Source organism: Pagrus pagrus (genome assembly GCF_965226575.1).
Source record: "Pagrus pagrus genome assembly, chromosome: 11".
In the NCBI taxonomy this organism is placed as follows: domain Eukaryota; kingdom Metazoa; phylum Chordata; class Actinopteri; order Spariformes; family Sparidae; genus Pagrus; species Pagrus pagrus.
Window position 1 is genome coordinate 20,676,340 of NC_140195.1, and position 20,310 is coordinate 20,696,649.

At 40.0% G+C, this 20,310-nt stretch overlaps 2 protein-coding genes across 2 annotated transcripts; one reads left to right on the top strand and one right to left on the bottom strand.

The window, feature by feature from the left end:
- The first annotated feature begins 3,236 nt into the window (after positions 1-3,236).
- On the top strand, positions 3,237-5,860 carry LOC311265723 (uncharacterized protein). Its single transcript, XM_084367683.1, has 6 exons — positions 3,237-3,456; positions 3,968-4,048; positions 4,143-4,252; positions 4,368-4,439; positions 4,614-4,736; positions 4,958-5,860. Exons 1-6 carry the CDS (start codon positions 3,390-3,392, stop codon positions 5,051-5,053), a joined length of 549 nt encoding a protein of 182 aa, XP_084223809.1. The 5' UTR covers positions 3,237-3,389; the 3' UTR covers positions 5,054-5,860.
- Positions 5,861-5,966: 106 nt separating this feature from the next.
- On the bottom strand, positions 5,967-20,007 carry appl1 (adaptor protein, phosphotyrosine interaction, PH domain and leucine zipper containing 1). The gene is made up of 22 exons (XM_084367681.1): positions 19,743-20,007; positions 18,036-18,134; positions 17,816-17,875; positions 17,089-17,160; positions 16,787-16,874; positions 16,456-16,497; positions 15,691-15,749; positions 14,844-14,990; positions 14,587-14,669; positions 14,229-14,390; positions 13,037-13,225; positions 12,860-12,902; positions 12,709-12,765; positions 12,516-12,607; positions 12,247-12,426; positions 11,431-11,483; positions 11,015-11,189; positions 10,718-10,754; positions 10,481-10,621; positions 10,344-10,394; positions 10,141-10,230; positions 5,967-9,161 (listed from the first exon to the last, which is right to left on the bottom strand). Exons 1-22 carry the CDS (start codon positions 19,794-19,796, stop codon positions 9,009-9,011), a joined length of 2,127 nt encoding a protein of 708 aa, XP_084223807.1. The 5' UTR covers positions 19,797-20,007; the 3' UTR covers positions 5,967-9,008.
- Between the last annotated feature and the right edge of the window lie 303 nt (positions 20,008-20,310).

Genomic DNA, 20,310 nt, shown 5'->3' on the forward strand with positions numbered 1-20,310 from the left:
AACAAAACATAAAAACGATTGGTATCAGCCGATATGGCTTAAAGCCGATCGGCAATCAGTATCGGTGGCAAAAAATGTGATCGGGGCATCCCTATTTGGAAAAATTATGCATTTACATTAGAAACATAAAACTCTGTGACAATATTTAACATTTGGAATAACACAAACTCCATGTTTATTCAAAATCAGTGGTTGAATGTCACAGTAAATTTCATTATTGTACAGTTCAGCTCAGTTAACAGCAGAAACTCTTTCTTACTTTGTGTCTGAAGGCCCAGGTTCATTACTGACGTCTGAAGGTCTATCTTTAGACTGGTCACAGCTGGATCCTGGAGAATCACTAGATGTCTGGTCTCCAATTACTGTGACAGGTGAACCCTTGTTTGAAACATGAAATATGATTGGACATTTATAATCCAATGAATGAGCCACAGAGGGTGAAGCATGAATGAAGCAGCTGATGCAGGCGTGATTTCAGTGCCTGATGTAATGCTCTGCTCCATTAAGGTAACAATACCATAAAAGAGCTACATAAAAAGAAAATAATTGAATTTGTGGAGCTTAAAGTATTGAAAATTAAGATTTTCACATAATATTGGATCAAGAAACAACCCCTTTGTTTTTCTGTCTCAGATGCAGAACAGCAAATAACATCTCATGTGCTGGTCCTTGTTGCTTCATAGCTTTAACATCAAGAAAGATTTAGAAAAATGTCATAAATGATACTTTTCATCCAGTTGATGTGACAACTAACTCTCTCCTTCCCTTCTCTTCAGACTGTGTGTCTGTTTGGGTAATGAGAAAGAGGTGGTGCCCCATGATTGGTCTGTGTGAAGGGACTGCTTCCTTCAGATTGGATGAGCTGATGACCTCCACCCATTTAACCCAACTGACAATGACCTGCCTTTCTTCACCTCTGTCACCTACAACATTGAAACCAGTATACTGAATCTCTGTTTAAAACAGTGGCAGGGTTTTGTGAGTAGAGTTGCAGGTTTTTTTTAGCTTTAGTCTGATAGACTTGGGTTTGCTACAGTTCTGCTAATTTTTAAATAGTTTATTGTAAATATTAAACTGTAAATGTGTTAGCAGTTCAGTGGAAGTCCCTGCCCCCTTTTTCACTTTAGGAGTTTAGGTTAGAAACGTGATTAAAATCTTAATTTGTCAGAGAAGTTTAGGGTTTGATATAAATAGTAGTATAGTATAGTTTATAATAAACTGCCATTTTTGTCATGTTATGTCTAGGTTTCACCTCGACTGGGGTCATATCTGTGTTTACTAATGTATTTGTCAACAATGTGGTTCTCTTGATGAAGCATCTATTTTATCTATTACATCTATAAACAGGTAGAGAATTATTGATAACAAGACATGAGAGCTGTAATATTATTAAATAATATATGAACAAAAACACAGGAGAAAAGACCTTCAATGTGTTATAAAACATTTATTATGTTTATACAGATGTACAAATCATTCACAGGTGTGTTTAAAACAGTTTATGTGTGTGTTCAGATCTCATGAAGACAAATTGAGCTCTGAAGTTAATTTGTGACTTTGGAAATAATGAACTTAACTCAAGGTCCACTTACTAGATTTCTCCTGGATCTCTCAACTGCATCTTAATTCCTTTGGTAGCAGATGGAGTTTGCTTAGTTTTCATGAGAATGAAGGTGTTTTTATAAAAGATAAATAGTTAAGTGATTCATATAATAAATGCATCATAATAATATAATTACTAAATACACATCATATTTAATATTCAAATAAAATATGAAAACATTTTATACATGTTGTCAATCGTTCATCTCCTGTTTATATGTCAGTTATGGATTCAAAGTTGGAGTTATCGATGATAAATACATTAATTAACACTTCATATCTGTATTTAATTGTCCCATATACACTATTCAGTGACATATACAACTTTTAATGTTAAGTAGATTAGACAAGATTAAATAAGATATACTTTATTAGGGAAATGTTGCTTGGGCAATACTGGTGCATACAGCTACCTACATGACAGTACAGTGGTATACAAGACACGTATGGAAACATCAATAATATGTCACATTGACTAAAATAAACAAATGTAAAAGATTGCACATGCCCTGAGAGTTTAGGTATGAATATATATATCAGAATCCTAGAAAGACAAAACTCAATACAGCCTGAGTAAAGACAATAACAGCCTTTGAGTCCAACCTTGCATAATACATAACAACCCCACACTGTGTCAGTTCTGCCAACAGCAACAAGATGAAGAGACAGAGCAACACTTCCTGATATCAGCAGTCTGCAGGAAGACACAGAGACTACATGTTTACTATCAAAATAAAACTCAAACATCAGCAGTTCAAATCATTATGAGAACAAAACTTAATTCAGAATTTTCTTGAAGAAAAACCGGCTCTGTCACTACACACACTATATTATTAATTAATTATAAAGCTTATACTGAAAACTTCTTATGGAATCTGACTGGTGTTATTCTATATTTTTCTTATTGTAAACAAATCCCATGAAAAGACCTAATGTGTTAGTCTCACTTTATGACTTCCCTACCCCTATCTGGCTCTCGATTCAAACCTCATTGGTGTATGTGGGAAGTCAAAATAAATTGCAGTTTGTGTGTTCATGGTAATTAAGGTATGTGTCATGTCAACAGTGTGATTCCCTGATGTGTTTTTAAAATAACAATTGAGCTCTATTGTACAGAAGAAAACACGTATCAGACTTTAGTTATGCACACACAATACTTCGGATTGGATCTTTTCATTGCATCACAGTATGTTTCTGATTTTAACCTGAAAAAGGGCATGATGTCATTATGATGCAGTCAATAAATAAACATCGATCAGATGTTACAGGTAATCAGCCATCTGGTAGGGTGGTGGTGTACTAAAAGTGGTATTAAAAAAAAAGACAAGACAAGAATAACTTGGAGTATTGTCTGTTTTAATTGGCCATGTCAGCACATCTGACCCCTGACCTCCACACGCTTGAATTTGTCCATCTTGTTTGCTCTTCAGTAGTAATGAATTTAGGATTTTTCATACACCATTGAAAGTCATGTGATACGAGTGTACGTTTATCTTTAATTTGCATTCATGTCAATAAAGCACACTTCAATTTAATAAAAACTAATCAAAAACGGTGCCTTTATTCTGAAGTTTGTGTAAGCGGAAGTGTGATTTCCGGTGTGGTCTCGTCTCTTCCTCCTGTGCCTCCTCTGCCACCGTGTACCGAGCTGACAGCAGCCGGGATGACACCATGGAGAACACACACACAACACCGCTGCTGCGCTATAAAAGCACACACACTCACACACCGACACAAACACAGACGGAGACAAACAACGAGCTGTTTGAAACTTCAGCACCTGAACAATGGGCGTCATCATCTCACAGATCTTCTCCAGGTTCGCCTCCAAGACACCGGTCAGGATTTTAATGGGTCAGTTTTCATTTTCTACTTTCTTTTGACTTAATTATAACTTCAATATGAGAACGCTTCTTCTTCTTCTTCTTCTTCTTCTTCTTCTTCTTCTTCTTCTTCTTCTTCTTCTTCTTCCTATTCTTCTACTTCAATCTACATTTGAACAAAATATACGATGAGCTTATTTAATATGATGCACTGTTATAGTTGGAACTGCCCAACAGTATATTATAAGTCCTACCTCGAACAACTACAACAATGAAACGTTGTGAAATAACACCTGCATTCTCGTCTAACTGAAGGGACATTTTCAATGCCTGACTTTTACTTGTAATGCAGTATTTTTATATTGCAGTGTACTTAACTAACCTTTGTATACTGAATATCCTTGACTTTTGGAGTGTATGTCTGACAAAACAAGGTATTTTAATACTATATGAAAACAGTCTTTAGTTGCAGCCCTATTAGTTACACTGTAAACAGTAATAGTAACTGTGCTGTATCTGTGTGTGTGTGTGTGTTGCTGCAGTCGGTCTGGATGCAGCAGGTAAAACCACTCTGCTGTACAGACTGAAGCTGGCCGAGGTCGTCACCACCATCCCAACTATTGGTCAGTTATTTTGATATATCATTGCACACATTTAATGTAAATATAGAATAATATGAAATCATAAATTAAACTGTGTGTGTGTGTGTGTGTGCAGGATTTAATGTGGAGACTGTGGAATACAAGAACATCAGTTTTACAGTTTGGGATGTTGGCGGTCAGACTATCATCCGACCTCTGTGGAGACATTACTACACTAACACACAGGTAATACTACTACTAATACAAGTACAACCACTACTACTACAACTGTTTTGACAGAAAGAGTCGAATTGTGGACATTTGCAGTGATGTCTTTCCGTCTTTCTGTCTCTCTCTTCAGGGTCTGATATTTGTGGTCGACAGCAACGACCCCGAGAGGATTAAAGAAGCTGCTGATGAGCTGCACAGGATGGTAAATGTGCGCACACACACACACCATAATTTGTTCAGCAAAGATCTACAAATTAAAACTGAGTTACATCCGAGGAGGACATCACTGATTGGTTGATATCTGAGTGTTTAACTCCTTTTTACCTTCCACTAACTTTCCTGTTTCACTCACCCTGTTTGTGTTTGTGTGTTGCAGCTGGGGGAGGAAGAGCTGAGGGGCGTGGCCTTACTGGTATTTGCAAACAAACAAGATTTACCCAGAGCCATGACCGTCAGTGACATCACAGAGGCCCTGGGCCTATCAGGAGTCTCACAGCCAGTAGGTGTCCATGGCACACACACAAGTTTTGCTAGCAATCACACAATACAATTAGCTAAGATTGACCAGGCACTATTTTTAAAATGAAAAAGCTGTACAGTTTTTGCCAGGAATGTTCATAAGTTCATAATGTTAAGTGTTTTTTCCAGACATTCCAGGTTTAAATTTAATGCAACACTGCAGCTGAGCTAATGTGTTTGTCCCTCTGTGTGTCTGTGCAGTGGTTTGTCCAGGCGTCCTGTGCCGTCAGTGGTACGGGTCTGGTCGAGGGTCTGGATTGGCTCTCCGACCGGATCATGAAAAACAGTCAACGCTGATGTGACGCTCCGCTGTTCTGCTTTATTTTGGTTCCTGCTGAATCTTCAGACAGTCCTAAAACGAGCCAGAGAACCCAGGAAAAAACATGGAGGATCTGCCCAGCGAGCCCAGCTACCTTCTGGAAAACGCAATTTACACATCGTGCCATATTTTATTCGAAACAAATTTTGAATACTTCAAACTGCTGTTCTACTTTTGTAAATGGCATAAAAAGTGGCAAACATCTGTGCCTGTAAAGCATTCCTACAAGTGCCATATACTTTACATTGTTTCACAAGACAGGCATTAATGTATTTTGAATTTTTCTCGCAATAATTTCTTGATTTATTCATAAAATGACACTGCGGCGCTGAAATCAAATGGTTCAATTCTAAAATCGAAGCTGATGCTGAGAAGGAGTGACCCTAATCAAACGTGTACATTATTTTGTTTAACAAGTAGCCAGTGATCCCCATGTTGGGAACCACTGTTGAAGACAAGCATGTGGATTATTTTTATGGGAAACAAAGTTACTGCACTGATTTTCTTCCTCTTTTTGCTGATATTCAGTTAATCTATCATCTCTCATAGTGATTTTGCACATTTACAAGTCAGCTATATGTTTTTGGTTAAAGTCTTGCAGGTTTTGTTGGGTACGTTTGTATTCAAAGAAGTAATTTTTCGTGTTAGCATTTGGACAATCAGTTAAGGTGTCTCCGTCACATCATGGTCTGTTCTACATTTTCATTGTCTTTATGGAAATGTATATTTTTGTATATTGGATGCATTTTGTTCGTATTTAATTGATAATAAAGTGGTTTAAAATATAAAAAACACACTTGGTTCTGTTCTAAATTTACACCAGTAAACGTTTCCTGAAGATCTTGTAGAGGTTCGTTTGATCTGAAAAATTAGCAGCCTGACTCGGGCGGGTGGAGTTAGTGCTTTATTTATCACTGAAAAGCCTTTTTTTATTATTCATGACACTGAAACAATTATCACTAAAACATATTTACACTTCAACATGATCAATCTTGTTGTGTTTTCCTGCGTCAGTAAAGTGCAGCGAGTCCTTCACCTGGTTACAGCAAGAAAACCTCCTCCCACAATACAGAAAAATAAAGTCATCATCAGTAACTGTTGATTTAGGCTTTTAGAAACATCTTCCCCACAGCCGTGACCTCTGACCTTTAACATCCCCACATGTAATGATGTTAAACTGAAGCTTATTCAGATCTACAGATAATCACTGTGAATCACTCTGGATAAAGGCAGATTAATTGATTAAACTAGTGAAAAACATAAAAGGCCTCAAACAATGACCCAGATTAATATTTGTGAATGCACAGAACAATATTTTGATGCCAGGAGAAACACACCGACTCAGCAGATTATTTGGCAGAGAAGATGTCAAACTGTTTGTCCGTTTTCTGAGACACGGTTCTTAATTACATCAAGATGTTAAATTGAATTTCTGTTAAGTTTTCTGAATGAATCACCTGTACTAGATCGGATAAACAGAGAAGACACTGTTCAAAATAGAGAACTGTCTTGTAGCAGATACAGCAAAAGTAAGGACATTTGATCAGATTTGTGCTTGTGTTGACAGATCTCTGAGTTTTCAAATGTAAAATCAGTGTTTCACAATCTAAACGGACCTATAAAGGAAGGCGAAGCATCTTTGGGTCTTTTTTGAGGCCTTAAATCTGAACGGTATATGATTCTTATTAATGAGCACTACTTTCATGCAACTATTCATTTTGTAAGAGGCAGAAGTTACGGACGTCTCACTTTGGAATAAAAATCTTCAAATGAAAAGGGTTCAAGATTTTTTTTCTGTAGTTTCACACCTTCAGGATCTCCTGTGGCGGCCATGTTGGCTCCTGTCCTGAGAACATGCTAAAGAACACTGCATACAAACGGCATGAGAAGAGATGGGATGCTAGACAAAGCGTGATTTGTGATATGTTACGTTTTTTTAAAAATATTTAAAGTTAATATTGTCACTGGAGGTTGTTGAAGGTTATAGATCTTTACTTATAGCTCAGAAAGAGGTCGGGCCACAATATTTTCACAGTGGCCAAAGTAGAGTTGACCTTTGACCCCCAGAGTTCCCAGTGCATCAGGTCATTTATTCATAACTTCTATGACAAAAAGAAAATTAAATTTCAGTGGTCTAGATTTAACAAAAGATAGCAAATCATTTTATTTTCAACACTAGTGTTGCATAAAATCGCAGCACGTACTGCAACGGTATCTGTGTTCTGAAGGTATAACAAGATTTCCAGGTCAAAACGTCTGATATCTGGGAAAAATTGGGCTGAAAAGTTGAGCAATTTCTTTCTGTTTCAGCGGCATTTTGATGATAACACTTCGCTGTGAAATGTTGAAACTACAATTATACTTCATGAAAACAATCACAAACAGAATATTTTGTCATGTAGTTTGAAGAATGTATTGGCAGCTTTCAACCAAATTCAGCCCAATTTTAACCTCAGAGGTCTAGAATATCTTTTGACCTGCAAATGATCAAATCCTTGCAGACCGGATGATGTTGTAGAATTCTGAATATGTTTTTTTTATGCAGCCGCTGTTTTCAGTTCATCTTAGTAAGCTATGAAAATCAGCTCACAGAGACAGTCAAAGTAGATCACAACATACACTGTGATGTCGGGCCGCACCTACAAATTAATTGCCAACTATGTTGTTAATTGATCAATTATTTTGAATCTTTTTCTTCTTTTCTTTTTTAAAGGCAAAATTCTGACTCCAGCTTCTTAAATGTGAATATTTCCTGAATTATTTTCTCCTCTATGACAGTAAACCGGATATCTTTGGGTTGTGGACAAAACACGACACTTGAGGACGTCATCTTGATCAACATTGTCACCATTTTCTGGACCAAAGACCTAATTGATTAACGAAGAAAATCATCTACCGATTAATTGTTAATGTAAATAATCATTACAATCACGTCACAATGTTTTTTTTTCTGATGCATCAATTTGTCTATACCACATCAGAAAACAGTCCAAACTGCTGACTTCAAATTCTTCTTCTGTTTGAGCTGGAGCCTTTACATATTTAACATTATTGCCTGAAAAATGTCTAAAATCATTAATCAAGTATACTATTTTTTGTCGATCAACTAATCTGATTAACTGACTGATCATTGGAGCTCTTACTGTAATGATGATGCAGCAAGGTTCAAGACTTTGCAGGTGGATTTTCATCCTGCATCAAATGACTGAAAACCAGCGGCTGCCTGGAAGGAAGGAAAAAATAAAAAATAAAATGTATAACTCTGCAGGATGCTTTGAAAAACTGCTCAGCTGATGAACACATCACAACAGGTAGGACTTTTCAAAATAAGACTCCATGCTCTCTCCCTCTCATTCATCTTCTCTTTTCACTAACAGCATCGTATCTCACACTTTTTACCAACAGCACCGAGGTGTCCCGTCGCTCTGCTGGATCTCCTCCTCAAACCTCCACCTCCTGCTGAGGAGCCCTTGAGCGAGAGCTGACACCGTCCAGATCTGACTTCCTGTGTTTTCTCCCACGTCTCCTTCTGATCCTGGTTCATTATTCCACTTATGTCATTGCCGTCATCTCTTTTTATAAAATAAACATAAAAAAACAGAAACTTACAGGTTAATCTATATTTGTGGAGCCGGTATAAAAAGCAGCGTTTTAACACACAGAATAAAACACGTGACGAGACGTTTCCACGCCTTCTCCCCTCCTCCTCTTATAGTGAGGGTGCGTTTAGTTCATCCTCCGTTTTCAGAGTGACGCGCTCCACCACAAGCTTCAAACAGAGTCCAGCAGGGAGGGAGCACATGTTTTTCAGTCCCTGGCAGCCCGGGCGGACAGGCGGGTGGTGTTCCCCTCCTCTGATCCCTGAGCTGTTGCTTTGACAGTACCAGCTGGGTCTTGCCTGGGTGGTAACACATGCATCCTCCGTTACCTTCGCTAGGCTTCAGACTCGCCCCTCTTCTTCCCCTCCTCCCCAGCGTCGCTGTCCTCTGATTGGCTGTTGCTAAGCACAAGGAATTGTCCGTCAGAGCCAGGCGGGTTAGCGGGGCGACTCGAGGCGGCGATCAATCGGCTCTGCTCCTCTAGATCCTGCAGGCAAAACGAAGAAAAAGACAAGTTAAATATCAAATCAGTCGGTTCTAAAATGTTTTTAAATGGTAACATTATGTTTCAATCTGCATGTTTGTGAAGAACTTCATGTCCGAGTTTTTATTCTTTTCTAAGACACTGACTTGTAATGATCCAACATCATCCTGCAGCTCCACATTTATCATGGAGCTTTCAACCTGCTTCCATTAATGGGCCTCTGAAAGTCTCTTGTAAGCTTCAAGCTTTTCAGTTGTGGGAATTGATGATTTTTTTTTCGCCGTGTGGTAGTAAATTTTAATTTTTTTGTGATTCTGAACAAAACAAGTAATTTTAAGACATTGCCGTTTGGTTTTGGTGCTTCTTAAAAAAGAATTCTGATGAAAATGTAGAATTTACATTTTATTGACCAAACAATGAATCCATTAATCTGCTTCTACGACAGACCCCATAACTGAGAATACAGCATAAACAGACTGAACCAGGGGCTGAAGGTCACCTAATGTATTTGGTATTTAAAGTGATTCATTATTGGCGTTGCTATCACAAAGACAACCAGATTGCTTTCCATTTTCCACAAAGCCTAGCAACTACCAACAACACAGGACACTGCATTTGTTTCACTTTTCATGATGAAAAGATCAACACCACTTTGGAAACCAGAAATAAAAAAGAAGGCTCCCGCAAAACAGTTAAGTTTTAGTTCCAAATGCTAACAGTTCAGTTTAGCAAGGGTTACTGTCGGGGTGGAGGGGGGAGTGGAAGAAAACTCTCGGAGTAAAAAGCACAAATGTATTCGAATGGAAGTAGACAACCAATTTTAACGGTGATGGTGACATTATTCTATCTCCATTACATTTTGCAATCAATATTTACTTCATAATGATAAGTCAGAGCAAAAAAAGTTGTCTAGTCCAGTCAAGTCTTCAGTTTAAGTGTACGTGGAAACTTTTTAAGTGTGGGGTTAAAGGTTAAAGGTCACCTTCTCTATCTGTCTCTGTTTGCTGAGTTCTTCCTGCTGTTTCTCTTTGGCCTTGTCCTGCTCCTTCTTCTTCTCGTCGGCCTTACGGTCCTACACAACAAAAACAACACAAATAATCAACCTCCTCAACAACACCTAAAGGCACCATCATCTGTTGGTGTTAGCATTAGCTTCAGTATGATGACGTTTCAAATCAGTCTCACCATCTCAGAGTGGAAGGCTATCTGCTTGGCCAGACCGACACTGTCACAGATCTGAAACACATGAAGAAGACAAACGTGTCACGCAGACTGCACACAGAGTGAGGCAGTGAGACGAACAGATAAAAACACAGGCGAACCTTCTCGCCATCGTTGTTGGACTCGAAGATGTAGCAGACGGCTCGGCTGTCACCCCGCCCGCCTGCTGGCTGCAGAACGAAACCAAACAGCCTCTTGTTGTCCTGATGAGACGAACACTGAAGGACAGTGGAGAGGGAGAACTGCAGGAGGAGAGAGGAGGAGAGCAGGAGGAGACGATAAATCACTAGAAACATGTCTGAGACTAAAAGTAAGCAGAGGAGCACAGATTATCTTACCCTGAGTCGGGTGACTTGTGTCTGAGGATCGATGAGCCTAAAGAAAAAATACAAATATTGATATCAAAGAGTTACAAAATATTACAAATCAAGAAATATTTGTTATTTATATCCTCTCCATGATAGCGTTATGGTGAATTCTGTGCTACATGATGGGAAAGTAATGTGAATTGTATCCATTTCTTATCATTCTTACCGTTTCAGTTCTTATGTTTTAATCTTTGGCAATGATATCTTGTAAGACCTACTAAACAACAATGGTCCTGTTCTTTTGTATGTTGCCAAAAATTCACATACTTGAGGCAGTCACAGGTGACGAGCAGGTGTGACTCGGTCATCCTGAAGATGTTGTGGATGGCTCTGGCTGCCAGGATCTGCCTCATGGTCTCAGAGATGACGTCTGCTGACTCAGCAGTTCTCACCTCCATGGAGCCGAGGAAGCGAACGATGAAGAGCTGGTGGAGGATCGAGTCTGGACAACAGAAAAAAACCCAGAAGAGCAGCAACAGCATTGTTTTTAATAATATTTAATTGCAATTAAACTACATGGGTCAAGGTTATTTAATTTCAGTTGTACAGGTTCATCCAATACACAGTAACATTTTCAAGGTTTAGTGAGCATCACCATAGAAAGCCTAGGATTCATGTTAGTCATTATCCTAAAGGCTAAATACACTCGCAGACTTGACCATGAATGATGTTTTCAACTGTACCTTCGGTGTCTTCTGATGCGCCGTCTCCTGACTCTCCAAAGGGATTACTTCTTCTGTGGACACACAAACAATGAACACTAAAAACCAGCTGCTACATTAATAGACAGGACACAAGCTTTCTCAATCACATACAAACTTGACTAGACTACACAACTGAGTTAGGTGAGAATCAGCCTTAATTAGTTTCAGTCAACTGTCAGAGGGAATTCCCAGTTAAAATTAAAACTGTCTACTGTGTGTTCTGTGTATTAATCAGAGTAACAGGGACTCTCAGTTTCAGAATCAAAATCTTCTACTCCCTATGACTTGATAGATATTTTCTATCAACCATCATAATTTTGCGCCATCAATGCAAGGAATTGTCAGCAAAAATTAAATGCCATACTGTATATGCATACATTAGCTTGTTTGGACAGTCAAATAAAAAGGGCAGAGTGAATGTAGTCGTCTATAAACGTAAATCGGGAGAGATTTTGGACACTCTCTGTTTCTTGAAAAGGGATGACTCTGTTTCTGGAAAGGGATGTTGCTGCTAAATTATTTAAATGATAATTTTTCAAAAGCTGTCAAACTAAAATGTCATTCACCTCCATTGTATTGGGTGGAAACAGACATCTCAAAACCTGGACCATAAAAATCCCCAAACAAATCTAACTGCTTGGACCGGTGGATACCACTAGATGTAAAACAGAAACAGATATTTTTTCATAATTTAGGTGAACTGACCCTTTAAAATCACAGTTTAGAAAAAAGGAAAGAGGAAACTGACATCTATCGTACACACACACACGCACACACACACACACACACCCCTACCTGCCGGACTGTGCTGCCGTCTTACTCTGCGCCGAGTTCTCCTCGCTGACGGGGGAAATTATGTCAAACTGGATGGGTGTTTCCGGGGCAACCAGAGCATCCAATGAGAGCACAGAAAGGGCAGGTGATGGTTCTGAGCCCACAGAGCTAATACTGCTCGCTCGGCCCACACGCCCTTTACTGGAATAAAGAGAGAGAGAGAGAGAGATGATGGTTTTACTGGTGTAGGTCTTACTGGTCCAGTTTTACCACAGACATCCGATACAAACCTGCTGGGTCTCATGCTCTCGTGTCTCTGCTGGAAGGATGGAGACGGTGTCACGGCTTCAAGAGCTGATTGGTTGACTCTGGCTGCCAGCTCCTGCCAATAGGATGACAAAACTGTCAGCACCAACCAATAGGAAAAGATTTTAGACCTGTGACCAGGAAAATAAAGGCTAATGAGGGAGGGAGGACACAGACCTCTGCGTTCTCGCTCAGGTAGATCCTTTTGGAGATGTTGTTGATGGTGGAGATCCACTGATGGAGGAAGCAGCAGATGGACGGCGTGAGAAGACAACAGAACAGCCAACAGTAAATACAGAAATGGTAGCATGACAGAAAAACATTTTACCTCCTCGCAGTCCTTCCTGCTTTCTGACTGAAGCGTCACCACTCTGACAGAACACGACACGAGAAAAAAGAGGAGGTTTAATCCATTTTTACCATAAATCCGAATACTTAAAAATGGAGACAAGAGATAAAATGCATTCATGAACAACAAATGTAAATTTTCTTTTAGCATTCTCACTTCTTGCCATCGAAGGAAGTGACCTGGAAGCAGAAGCGGCGGTCGTCACTGTCGACCGCCATGACGGAACAGTTGTCGAGGTCTGTGACCAGCCCGCCCGCCACCTCGCCTCGGCCCTGCTGCATCAGATTACCGCCCTGTGTGAAGAAGTACTGACGCTCCCAGGACGTCGACACCAGCCCCGTCTTACTGAGAGACACACAGAAGAGCTACTTTGATGCCTTGAAGACAACGCAAACAACAAACTAAGAGTAAAGATTATAATTTCCACCTTATTCTTAATTTCAACACCAGACATCAACATTGGCTCAACAACAGTCCAAGTACATTACGCAAACATGACAAAAAATTACTTTAAAGGTGAGTAAAACTTATTTCAACCCTTTTCTATATTATATAGACTATATTCACAAAGTGCTTTTTAGGCAAGTCACCATGTTTCCAGGTTTCATCTTACTACATCTAACATGGTCAGTTATTGTTTTTATTAATAATAGAACTGATGAGCAAAAACTTGAAATTTAAGTTTAGAGTAATATTCAAGCACTTTTAAGGTACCTAAACCAGAAATTTTCAGACTCTTAATGCATTTATCATTACATCTAAGTTGTTCCTATAAATGCAATAGTGACAAATAAAGTTTACAGAGTTCCTTACCCACAGAAATCAATGTACGCTGCCACTTTGTTTATTTTAGCAGCTGTTTATATTCATTTTGACCGTATGTTTGGCCATGATTATTTGAATCTTGCAAATTTGACACTGGGAGACATCAGATATCAATATTAACAGTTAGGTTTACATAAGTGATTGTATGGATGAAGCATTTTTAAATGAATTCCTTACCTTGAAAACGTAACAGTTAAAATTAAGCAAATGTTCAAATGTTTAAGACTAACTTAATACTAACCCTCCAAGTTTCAAGCTGCTTTGTGTTGGATTTAAAAATTTATGATACAACACCCCCAAGTAGAATATTTTTTATTTACAAAAAAGACACTGTGACAGATAACAATGCACGTCAATGTAATCTGATCCAAGTACTGCACCAGTTCTCACCAGGATTGGTAATTTCTTGTTCTAACATCAGAATGATTTTAATAAAGATTACAATGATGGTGTAATTAGACAGACATGAGAGATTGAATGTGAACGTTAAGTAAAGGTATTAAAATATATGTGTTTGTCCTACTTGCGGATGTACAGGTAGCCCTGTTTCCTGGTCAGGTTGCGGCAGACAGGTGAGTGGGCGGGGTCAGGGTCACACGGTGCATACAGCGGGTCACATGATCTCTCCATGTCTGAAATGGTCTGCTGCATCTGCCCAACCTCCTCCTCCATCTCCCGACGCACACTGCAACCAAACATAAACACACACACACACACACTGAATTCACACGCTCCCTTCACATTTGGCACTCACTGATGACATTTCATGTTGCTGCCGTCATGTTTCCATCCATAAAACTGAGCTGAAGTAAATAACATCAGGTTTTTAGGATCTTGAATGTGGAACAAACAATAGAAGAAAGACTTTTCAGGGGTCTTACTTCTGGACACTGGTTCCTATGGTTCCCAGGAAGTCCTCCCACTGCTGGGTGAGATTTTCTGAACCCAGCTTAAAGAAACTGATCTGCACAGAACAAAGACACATTGTGTGAACAGACTGACTTCGGTCTCAAAAGTTTTGACTTTCTCTTTGCCTTTCCTGGGCCAATCACACTTTCTCACAGATCCGTGTGTGTGTGTGTGTGTGTGTGTGTGTGTGTGTGTGTGTGAGAGTGCGTGCGTGTGTGCGTGCATGTACCTGGGCCTGCATGTAGCCCAGCAGCGGCTCCAGCAGAGCCGTCTTCTTCTTGTACTGTAGTGTGTTGAGCGAGCAGAAGTAGTGCATCATAGTCTGGTGCTGTTTCTTACGAGAGGTGTAGACGTCCTCCACAGCCTCCGCCCGCAGCTACAACACACAGGACTAATTTTAGCATCGAGAGAAGATCAGACAGAGATAATATCATATACTTTTGATCAAGGTTGAAGATATACCCGTACTGGCACATAACTTCTGCTGACAATTTTCCTTTCAGGCAGCTGCTACTTTAACTCAATTTCTATGAAAATCAACCTGCAGACAGTTGAACCGTCCTCACACAACTATCACTTACTGGAACACTAACAAACTATATAATTTATGGTTTGCTCTCTGAGGCAGGTACCAGGTTGAAGTTAATGGGTTAAAACCTGCAAGTGATGGTGACAGTGACAGTTCAGTCTGTATTTTTCTAATAATTTCTGCACGTTTTCTAATGTAATTTTGGCAAAGACCAATAGATTTTGCATCTATTAATTATTCAATTTAAAGTCCTTGTTATCATGTCCTAAAGAGTCTTTTTGTCAGAGCACAGCATGTCAGCTGAAAAATGCTAAATGTGTCTACAGACAATTGAAAGGATACTTTACTTGGATAAAGCAGCTTATAAACTCAACTCAACACAAAACGAGGCAGACTTATTTATAGAGCACATTTCACACCCAAAGTCCTTTACAGAAATTAAGAAAGTAAAACAAAGATTTACCTAGAAGGTTGGGGTTACATTTTACCAGACGTACAGAATGATAAAACCTAATATGAGGAGTGTTTCCGTCACTAAAGTCATTACCTTGTCGTTGTCTCTCCTCTTGGACAGACGGCTGTATCTGTTAATGGCCGTGTCATGATCTGCATACAGAAACAGGTACGTAAGACTTGTGGTGATAAAACATATTCCGTCTGTTTTCTTTTCCATTTCTGTGTTTCAAATAAAAGAAAAACAATAGTACTGAACCAGTAACCATTAAAAACAAGCATAGCTTATCCTCGACAAATGTGAGTACTGTGGGAGAAAGTCAAATGTGCAATCTGGAGCCAAGAGTCGTAGTAACACATAGATCTTGATTCTTTTAGATTGTTACTTCACATTATGGCTCTGTCAGAGTTAGCAGCTGCAAATTCTCGTCTTATCTTCACTCACATTAGCACACACTGCACAAAAAACAAAACGGTTCAAGAACAGTGTTTATCAATTAATTGTTTTGAACTGAATTAGAATGGCAAACATTTGTAATATGAAGATTGGAAGTTTTTTCTACTCTGATTACTATAAACTAAATCCTTTTGGGTTTTTAACTGTGGTGACACAAAAGGAGAAACGTTAATGATGTAATCTAATCATAAAATTTACATCAACTGTCCTCCGTCAAGCCACTATCAGGTGGACATTATTTGAATATGTGCACCACAGCTTAAAGTCCCATTGTAGGACTGAATATATGAGTGTTTGTAGCTGAGATGGATATTCAGTTAAGCTATAATTGAAAAAAAAAAAAAAAAAAAGACAAATTGATACCGAATATAAATTGCAGTTTTTGTAGCAGTACTAACTTACCATCACTGGATATTTGGAAGACTTCTTTCAGAGTGAGGATCTCTGGAGGGAGACAAAAAGAACTGCAAGTTTTAGTGTGAGGGATATTATTGCCGTCTCTGTTTATGTACTTGTTTACGAGTGTACTTTTCCCCCAGTGTACAGGAAGAGTCTCTTGGGAACACTGGCCTCCACAGAGCCCTGACTTTAACCTCATCTTTGGGATGAACTGGAACACTGACTGTTAAGAGCGTGTGTTAGTGTGTTTTGCCAAAAACAGACAACAGACCCTGCTAACAGATTTGTGAAAGATCATTAGTGTACTGCATGTTTGTGTGTGTGTGTTTCCTACCCTTCAGGTCTCTTTCTTTAAACTGAGTGATGGGAAACATCATGGCATCTGCAAGCTGAGTGGACAAGACAGCATGACAGGAACTCAACTAGAGAGAGAGAGGGAGAGACAGACAGGAAATTAGGGATCAATCAGCTGATTGACCACAGCGGGACCAAAAAAGTTGATTACATGAAACTGTTTCTTACTCTCCCTCACACGGATATTTATAGTAAATCAATTCTGATGTCATAATGTCAGGTAGAGTCTAACTTGACCGACAGCAGCGGACACAACTCGGCTGTGTTAGTATTCTCTCTCACCTCGTCAATGACTTTTGCAAACTGCTGCAGCGTGGAGCTCATCACCTCATCATCGCCCCCTAGAGGAAAACGCTGCAGAAAACATTGACAACATGGAGGAAAAGATTAGACTGGTTTCTGTGAAGACATGCTGTTGTTGCTTTAGCAGCAAATATAAGTGTTTTAATGTTCATGGCTTCCGTTTAAAGGTTGGTGGCAAGTGTTATAATGCTGATGGCTAAAGTCATAAGACTAAAAAGGCTGGTAAGCTAATGGCTAACGGTGTAATGTCCATGGCTGGTGTGATAAGGCTAGCGGTACAATGTTGATAGTTAATGTGGCAAGGCCAATGGCTGATGCTGTAAGGCTAGTGGCTAGTTTTAGAAGTTTTGTGGCTAGTGTTATACAGATGATAACTGGTGCAATAACGCTGATGGCTAGTATCAAATGGCCAGTGGCTAGTCTTATAAGGCTGACGGCTACCTCAACATGGCCTGTGGCTATTTTTACATGGACTGAAGCTAGTGTGATAAGGCTGATCGATAGTGTTGTAAAATTGGAAAGAGTGTAATAAGACTGATGGCTAGTGTTACGAGAATAACAGCTAGTGTTATGAAACTGCGGGTAATGTTATATGACCAGTTGCTAGTGATACTGGGTTGATGGCTAATGTCATAAAGCTGTGGCTAAGCTTGTAGGGCTGCTGGCTAGTGTCATGTGGTTTAGGGGCTACTATGACTTGGCCTACCTGTTTGTCGTACTCCTTCAGCAGTCTGGACGTCAGATGTGTCGCAGCACTCAGCTCATTCTTAAAGAGAACACAGCAGACAGCACTGAGCAGCTGGAGGCACACTTTCCAATCAGCTGCCACGTATTACCGTTCCTGTATGTTCTGCCCATACCTGCAAAGCCCACGGCACTACACCTGTGAACCGTGTGTGTGGGTGTGTGAGTGTGTAGGTGTGTACCTGTGCATCGTAAATCCTCTGCATGGCCTGATAGAGCTGTGTGCAGTAGTTGGACATAGCTGCAGTGTCCTCCTCAAACACTCCCAGCAGAGAGCGCGTCTGTATACAAAACACACAATAAAACAGGTGAAAATGTAGTCGGCGTTAATCATTTGACCAATTCATAAAACCTCAGCAAAGTATGGCCTCAAATGAACCCTCGCTTAACTGCCAAAACCAAACCCTCTGTGTAAACTGCACTTTATGCCTTTAGCTAGCCAGCAAGCCCATCTGTCATTGTCTTTCTGTCACTGTGAAAGCTAAGAAAGAATTTGAATATGGGTGTATCGCTGAGGCTGGATGGATGTGCTAATCCTACCAGCTCATATAAGGACAGATGGCCCCAGCACTTGTAATAATTACTGAGTCATCATCAAGAGATCAGTGTCAGTATAGCACATTCTTGTTGTGTGATTATAATGAACATAATGAACATATTTCACCTAGCTGTAAATGACATTCTGCTGCCACAATGACCAAAGTTCCCTACATGTCACACTGCTTATTGTCAAACAACTCCACTCATGGTTTTTTGACGATGTTACCTGCAGAGTCCAACCGATACTGAATCTTTGATGCCGATACCGATAAAAGAATCATAATCAGTGCAACTGACTGGAAATTGAATAATTATAAATTACCCCAAGCATCTTTTTCTGCATTATGTTCTGTAAAAAAAGGTTTCTTATCATATCATATGGGACAACATATATGCCAATATCCTTAAATCTATAACAGACCAATATCGGCTCTAGTGACTTGCAATTACATGGTTCACGAGGTCATCCTCCTGGATGCACACTCTATCTACATATTTTATAATCTACTTATAGCAGACATGTTATCATTGTAAACTGTATACTGTCACATGTGACATTTATTGTATATCTGTCTGTAGTGGGCACAGGGACCCCTCCTCTGTGGCTCCTCCTGAGGTTTCTTCCATTTATTTCCCTGCTAAAAGGGTTTAGGCGAAGTTTTTCCTTACTCAAATCGAGGGTCTAAAGACAGAGGGTGTCATACACTGCACAGATTATGAAGCCCACTGAAGCAATGGGATTGTGATTTTGGGCTATTTAAATAATAATGACTTGATTTGGCTACATCCCAATCAGTGATGTCACAGCAGGTGTTTTGCCCTGGGTTTGCTGCAGGAAACACCACCACTGATGGAGGGTATTAAGCTCATCTGCAGCTGCAGCTTTCTGCCCTGTGTAACTTTCACGTCTAACAATAAGCAGCAGGATGACACTGCTGCTTGGCCAAAGGATTAACAAAAGGAGCAGAAACTATGTGGGAAGCTAGCCAAGTGGCTAAGGAAGTACCCGGCTAACTATTCATTCACAGACTGCATTTCTGGGCGAAACATCACTGGACGGGATGCCTCCGTTTGACATTTTGATCTCACGTATTGACGGAAACTCCCACCAGCTGATCGGAATAGCCGTCACATTTCGATGCCGATGCACAGCTGCTTTCCCCCTGTACACTGGCCGCTTGACAGCTTCGGTTAGCTGGGCCGTTAGCGGTTAGCAAGCTGCTTGAACTTGGCATCTATTCGCTGGTTGTTGGCAAACAGTGAGTCTACAAAGACAGTTAGCCTAGCCGTATAAGCTAAGTGGCTAACGTTAGCCTGCCAGCTGAAGCCCCCGCAAACAGAGCCGTTACCTGCGGGCTGTCCTCCAGCGTCTCCTCTATCGGCAGCTTCTCTATCCCGGGCATGGCTGCGGGTGGCGTCGGTAATCTGTGCCAGTCGACGGACAAAATGCACAACAAATCGGTCCGACAACTCCCACTCAAGATTTCGTGGTTAGATGAATTCACAACACCCCAAATCAGCTCCTCCCGGTTCCGCAGGTCCCGCCCTCCAAATGGATTGTGATTGGCTAGGAAAAACTTCCATTATTTTGATTGGTGTCTTGTTTAAAGGGGAAAACGCACCATTTTGGTTCTGACCGGGATCGCCCTTTCACTGTACTCGTGTACAGTCCAGAGCCATAATGGCGGCCGTGCTGCTTAGTTTTCAGGTGCGAAAACCGTTATTTATATATTTATTTATTTATTTATTTATTTATATATATTATTATTATTATTATTATTATTGATGAATCTGGCAAGTTCACGCCCCTTCCGGTTTGCCCCATGGGACTTCATTTCGGAAAAAAACTGTGTATAGTAGTGACTGGAGCGAGAAAAAAGTTTTTGATCCCACTTGAATTGGGCCGTGAACTACACA